The 7,067-nt window shown below is 31.4% G+C and overlaps 3 protein-coding genes across 3 annotated transcripts in view; all 3 read left to right on the plus strand.

Moving 5' to 3' along the window:
• Positions 1-755, plus strand: part of LOC112905315 (guanine nucleotide-releasing factor 2-like) — a 32,731-nt gene extending 31,976 nt beyond the window's left edge. Inside the window, exon 8 of the mRNA XM_025977467.1 lies at positions 736-755. Within this exon, the coding sequence (XP_025833252.1) occupies positions 736-755 (20 nt within the window). The remainder of the gene's footprint in view (positions 1-735) is intronic.
• A 182-nt stretch (positions 756-937) lies between these two features.
• On the plus strand, positions 938-6,003 carry LOC112905314 (guanine nucleotide-releasing factor 2-like; the record flags this gene model as incomplete). The annotated part of the gene is made up of 8 exons (XM_025977463.1): positions 938-1,028; positions 2,284-2,509; positions 2,661-3,061; positions 3,731-3,899; positions 3,967-4,326; positions 5,313-5,588; positions 5,640-5,771; positions 5,849-6,003. Coding segments are annotated over 8 exons (1,785 nt in total), but the record flags the coding sequence as incomplete, so codon positions are not given.
• A 213-nt stretch (positions 6,004-6,216) lies between these two features.
• Positions 6,217-7,067, plus strand: part of LOC108741911 (NAD-dependent protein deacetylase Sirt6) — a 5,791-nt gene continuing 4,940 nt past the window's right edge. Inside the window, exon 1 of the mRNA XM_025977464.1 lies at positions 6,217-6,304. The gene's annotated coding sequence lies outside the window, so the exon portion shown is untranslated. The remainder of the gene's footprint in view (positions 6,305-7,067) is intronic.

Raw genomic sequence — 7,067 nt, forward strand, 5'->3', positions numbered from 1 at the left:
AAATTTTTGTTTTTAATTAATACATTTAATTTTATGTATCATCGTCGTTTTAATAATTCTGTATAAGCATTACAAGAGGTCAATAAATTAAACCCCGGTAATTCCGCACAGGCCCTGAAAGCGTAATTCATCTCGCCTTTGCATTAACTTATCGATATTCCTTTGTATTAAAAAAATATTTCGTGATTTGAATTTTTTGTAATGACAAAAGTCGTAAAAAAGGCGTTTATTAATTATATTGCAATGTAATTCTACAATTGTTCGGTACACAGGGTGTTTCTGAAATAAGTAGCAAGCTTTAGAGGGTATTAACTAGATGCAATAGGAAATCGCATGGTGAGTAAAGCAGCTTGGTTAAGGGACAAAAAAATTTAAAAAAAAAACCAAGCGAAGTTGCAATTTGAAGCCGGCCCTGGTCGTAAAAAAACAAACAGTATATGACTACAAAAATACAAAAGAAATACAATGCAGATGCTACTATGTAGCAGTTGATTGAATACGGCGTTATAATGTCATTTCCTTACGTGAACCTACTAGGGCCGGACTGTACTTTTAAATACGTTTTTCTCGAAAACGGTGGACTTTCAAGCCAGCATACATTTACTTTATAGTGCCTTATCACCTCCTGCAAGCTTGCTACTTATTTCAGAAAAAACCTGTATATGTATTGTGTTTAAATTTCAAATGCATCTGTTGAAAATTTTAACGCTTTCACGGCTGGAAGTTTTTGAATAGGGTTCGATATTCGAGTGTGATGACCGTGGTGCAAGGTTGATTCTCCTTCCTCGGTGAGTTCACCAAAGGAGAACCATCCCTGGATCACAGCCAACAAGTCCGAATATCTATCCCTCTTCATTTATCACATGTTATATAAAATGATTAATTTTAATAAATGAATAACGTTATAAATATGTTACCAATGCGGGCCATTAAATGAGCTAAAAAGAAAAATACCATCACGAATGTTAAAAGAGTTATAGTAATTGATATATATTTGTTTGTAGTGTTCCAGTCAGTGGCTTACTCTGGTAAGTAAGCCATTATCCAAACGAGAATGTTTCTAACTTAGTCGAAATGAAAGAGACTATAAAATAAAAAGATACTTTTTTTATTGCATCGTGAGCTAAACTACACTACTTTCTCCTCCTGTTATTATGTATTTGTCACTGATACACTGATAATATTGCGTTCCCTGGCTCTAAAATTGGCGAATTTTGGTTTTCTTTAATAAAAGAAAAAAATCCGCCAGTTACGCTTTGAAACTTTGCATGTACAATGTATAAACATATTTGTTTTCAATGTGTCAGGATTTGTTTTTGTTTTTTTTTTCTTTTTTGTATTTTATTTTACCGAACAATGACATAATAATAAGTGTATAATTATATTTGCTTGGCTTCTTTTCATTTCGTGCTAGCTTTTGCTTGAAATTTTTTGAAATGTATGAAAGGAATCGATACTTGTTCCTTATTCCTTACATAGTACTATTGTATTTTCTGAAAATAGTTTTCTATTTTACACATCGCAACTGCATCATTTTTTTATGGATTTCAGCCGAAAATATTTTCCCCAAAATTACCATTTACTAAATTACCATTTAATTAAAGTTTGCTCACATTAAATTCAATAGATGTTAAAACTAATTTCACAATAGTGTTATTTATCACAAACAAAAAAGGGGGCTTTCTGCAGTCTCGGAGAGTGCAGCTTTTCAATGAGATTCAGATAACCAAATTTATTTATTTTTTTGTTTCCTATAATTTAAATTTTTAATCTTTAAATTTTGTAAGAAAATTTAAGAGAATAACATAGATTTACTGAGCAACATCACTTAAATTATGTATTGTACCTAAGTTGTAAAGCTTTAAATTTATTGTTCATAAATTGCAATTTCGTCAGGGAATTTATAGACCAAATTTTAGATAGACTAAACCATAAAAAAGAAATAATTATTTTTTATGAGCATGTAATGATTATTTAATACTGAAAGTCTTTGATCTACGATATAATCCAAATAAATTATTCAGTTAGGTATTTTTTTAAACTGCGCTGAAAACTGAAATCGTTTGTTTTATTTGAGATTTCATTAATTTTTGTGTTCAATTTAAGTTTTTGTTTAATCTACGCAACTAAAATAATATAATAAAACGAAAATAATAATTTTTCTTTTACTTACGATTAAATAAGTAATGTTTGTGTTTCTTTTAACTTTCAAAAAATTCACTACCTCTAGATAATCAAAAGAAATCTTTTCCACTTTCTCCCTACTGACAATTTTAATTACAGTAATGGCCTACATGGAGATGATTGGCAACTGTTCGCACGCTCATGAACAAGAGGCAATGAGACACTCGGTACACATGGTGCAAGGACAATGGACGAGTCCGTCAACTGGAGGCCTATCCTCGACCCAGTCGTGCACTTTTAGCCAAAGTTCTTTCAGTTCGAGCGAATTTTCGAACAAACAAACGATGGCATTGCAGCCTCTAAATAATATAAATAGTAATAATAGGTACGTTTATAAACATTACATTCCTGCAATTGTTTGATGATAACGTAACCAACTGGGATACTGTATATGAAAATGATTTCTCCTTTGTTTTATTACCCATACAACAAATAAAAATTCCGCTGCTCTTTTTTCATCTTTTCCTTTTTTTAAGTAAATCTCCAATTCTAAATTCATCCATGAGTAATGGTGTTCCACCTGCGTTACCACCAAAGCGCACACGCACAAAGTTCAACAGCGCTTCGGAAACACCAACGTCACCTACAGTGGTCTTGCCCGAAGAGAACAAATCGCTGCCTAATCTCCTTGAACACACTCCACTCACTACGACAACGGTTACAGTAACCAATGGAGGTTCTAATTCACAACCCACCTTGACTGAGAGCAAGAACAGCAAGCCGACAACGAACGTCGAGGAAGAGGAAGATTTAATGGAAGCGTTAGATGTGAGCAAATATTTGATACTGAAGAAACCTGAAGAAGATGGACCGGATATAAGAGGGGGCCGTATAGAAGCACTGATTATAATGGCAACGAAAGCAACGAAAAACGGAGGTGAGTAAAACAAAAAATAAAAATCAGTTTCACTTTCTTCCAAATATTTATGTGTGGTGCATGTTTTTTGTTTACATGTTTATGTTATAATGAAAAAATGCCAGTCTTACAGTAATCACAATAAATACTCTTCAAAATGAGCGAACGGACGAAACATTTTCCATTTTTTTGTTTTGTATTTTGAAAAAAATACTTTAGGTTTTCACTGTATATTTAAACTCACGAACGATTCTTAGCTGATACGAATTTATTAAACTCTAATTTATTTACATAGGTGATTATTTTTTACAAGAAAAGAGTAAATATTTGATCATTCAATTTTTTTGCATTACCAGTTTTACCTAAAATTATTCATTTAAATTATTTACATTCACTTCCACTTCAGTTTTTGGTAAACCAAATTTTTTACTATACCAACTTTATAAGTTCGACAGTTATTATATTTTTACATATATATAGAAAACAATAATTAGTTGCAGTTTTTAACTAATAACAATCAACAAAATTTTTTTAACTCATTACTGATTCTTTTTACGTACAACTCCCAGAGGAAACAGAGAATGGTATGTAAATGTATCGTAGTAGTGCTGCATTGTAAATTAGTTCTTGAATTTTTTTGCCTACTTGTTTTATACTGTTTGATATTTTCTTGTATAATTTCCTTTACAGTCTTTACATATCAAGAGGCATTCCTAACAACGTACCGTACTTTTATCACCCCCTATGATCTTATCACGAAATTAATACTTCGGTACAATTATTTCTATTGTATTCCTGACCGCAAACCTAGATCAAGGGAGGCGTTTGCCCTCATAGTTAGAGTTGTCAGCGATCTCACGTAATTATTCAGCTAATATTTATAAATGGTACAATTTTACTAGTCGGTTATTTTTTTTTTTTTTCAGGCCCAACGATTTGAATAAAAGTTTGCAACAAAAATTGATGGATTTTGTGCAGGAGTTAATCAACTGCGGAGAATTAACATTGGCGAAAGCTCTTCGTGTAAAGCATTTAGAAAAATACGAGGCAAAAATGAGACTGACATCGGTGATCAATTATCCTTTGAGTGTAACTCTGTGCTCCAGATCGTACACCTTGAACAGCTTCAAGGCGGAACACATTGCTGAACAGATGACGCTACTAGACGCAGAGCTGTTTATGAAGATCGAAATACCGGAGGTGTTGATATGGGCGCAGGAACAGAATGAGGAGCGAAGTCCCAATTTAACCAGGTTCACTGAACATTTCAACAAAATGTCATATTGGTAAGTTAGTTATCAAATAGTTTGCATATAATATTGAGAAGAAATTCATTAACTTGAGGAAAATCTAACCAAATAAAAATGAATAATAATCTCAGTCTTAGAGAATCTTGTAAAAAATTGTGTTTTGCATTATCATAGTCATATTGATATTATTCGTTAGTTGTTTTTCTTGATATTAATAATTAATCATTAATGATTAAAAATTCGTGCTAGCTTTAATTAAATAATTAATTGAATTGTTCCTTTAAAAAATAATGAAATGATGTCCCAATTTTATGAATAAAATAACAAATGTCGTGCAATTATAATTTCAAAATTTTTTATAAATGGAACAGTACTTATACTTTATCATCATTTTAAATAAATAATAAAGTCTGAAACAATTTTTTCGTGGTAGTTTATTTTTTAAAAAACGTTTCCATAAAAAGTTGACAGCATCATTCTTGAAATTATTATTGTCACTAAATGTCATCTAATGTGATGTCTTTTTTATAATTACATCACCAATACATTTTATATGCGTTCAATTCTGTAGCACGATGCTACATTTTAGGATTACGTATGCTCCAACAAGGTCTACTTGTGTGGATATCTACTTGCTGAAAACGACGAAAGCAGACCACTTCGAATTATTTTATTCGATTAAGCTAACCTGCCTATCACGTTGAGGTTGGCTACGCCGGGATTCGTTTTCAGCAAGTAGATATCCACACAAGTGCACCTTGTTGGAGCATACGTAATTCTAAAATGTAGCATCGTTTACTGCACCAGTTGTAGTATTTTTTATGTAAAGATGAATTATTGTTATGTATATGAGTTTAATTGTGATCGTTACGTCCAAAAGAAAGCTTTACTGAAAAAAAAAAAGGCGTTAAATATAATAAAAAATAAAAATAAAAATGATAGAACTATACGAATATAGAATAAAAAAATGAAGTTTCTGTAACGTTAAGTTAGATAATCTTTCATGAATTATTAATTTACAGGGCCCGAACAAAGATACTCAGTGCAGATTCGAAGGATCGGGAGAAGTATTTTACAAAATTCATTAAAATAATGAAGCATTTACGAAAAATAAACAATTATAATTCGTACTTGGCAATCCTTTCGGCACTGGATTCGGCTCCTGTAAGAAGATTGGAATGGCAGAAGCATATACAGGAAGGTCTCAAAGAATATTGCGCCCTCATTGATAGTTCTTCCAGCTTTAGGGCGTATCGTCAAGCGTTGGCTGAAACTCAACCACCTTGCATCCCATATATGTAGGTGTTTTAATGTGTTATTATACATGTGATTTAATTTTCATTTTTCAGAGGTCTTGTTTTACAAGATTTAACATTTGTACATACGGGCAACTGTGACCTGTTGCCTGATGGTTCGATTAATTTTTCTAAAAGATGGCAGCAATTCGGTATTGTAGAGAATATGAAGAGGTTCAAAAAGTGGTACGTAATAGCTAAGAGAAGCACCTAAGTAAGCGTTTTTCTGTTTGTTATTGATTTGCCTAAAATTTATTTTTTAGCACGTACAACTTTAAGAAAAACGAAAGGATTATCGACTTCTTCCACAATTTCGACGATTTCATTGGCGAAGACGCCATGTGGCAGTTGTCGGAGATGATAAAGCCTAGAAAAGGCAAAAAAAATCCGTGATGATTCGGATGAAGATTTGCTATTCGTGTCGATCAATGTGTTCCTTCAAGCAGCTACTACTTGTAATTTCAATCTTCAAGGCTACTGCTCTTCGCCTTTTAATTTCATCGTCTTATTATTGACGTTGTCGAGAACGAAATCCAGGTTGTTTTTAAAAGTTTCCTCGAGATAACGAAACGGATATCTCGTCTATTAGCTCCTAAAAGTATTAATTCATTCTTATTGGGCCTGTGCCCTTTTTCAAACGTCCAGTGTTATGATTCCTCTATTCAGATGGAAAAACGATTGGTAGATAACTCAAGTGAACGAAGAAAATTTTTTTCAAGGTAAGAATTGATTTTTTTACTTTACGTTTAATTTCGAATTTTATCACCGTGTCCCCAAAAAATATTAAAGACGGGAAGAACATTTCGTTCATTTGAATTTCTAAATGTCTTTTACATCTTTTGTATAATGGCTTATAAAAACTCTGAGCCCTTCTCTTATGGAAATAATATTTTTGCATTTACCTTGAATATGGTGAAAAAATGTTACCATTGTAAATTATTGTTTTACTTTTTCTGAATTAGTAATTTTATCACATGATTAAATATTTTTAATTTGCTTTTTGGATATTTTTGGCGATGGTTAATACTGACTGATGTTTGAGGCTAAATTTTTAAGATTTCTGATTTTAAATCGCAACGCAGGAATTTACAAATCAAATTTTAACACATAAAATATATAAAAAAGAAATTATAATGAACAGGCAACATGTGATTAATTAAGTGATTGCTGGCAGAAATGTTTCAAAAAAAAAAAGTGGATCAAATGTAGCCATTTGTAATTAAGAAAAAAATATTTTTGTAATTGTCGAAATATTAATTTAACTATCATCATAAAAAAAATGACCAATACCTGTTTCATTTTTAAAATAATATTTATAACGCACTTTGTTAGTATTTTCTTTTGCGTGTTTATTGAAGCATTTCTTTCTATTTATGCCAGATATTATTTAAAAGTAGCTGAAGAAAGCAATATAAAAAAAAAATAGTAATAATTTTCGGTGATCTTTCAACCGATTGTTGTTGTTAATAATAATTTTATATG

This window comes from Agrilus planipennis, unplaced genomic scaffold, assembly GCF_000699045.2.
Source record: "Agrilus planipennis isolate EAB-ADULT unplaced genomic scaffold, Apla_2.0 scaffold341, whole genome shotgun sequence".
NCBI classification, from domain to species: domain Eukaryota; kingdom Metazoa; phylum Arthropoda; class Insecta; order Coleoptera; family Buprestidae; genus Agrilus; species Agrilus planipennis.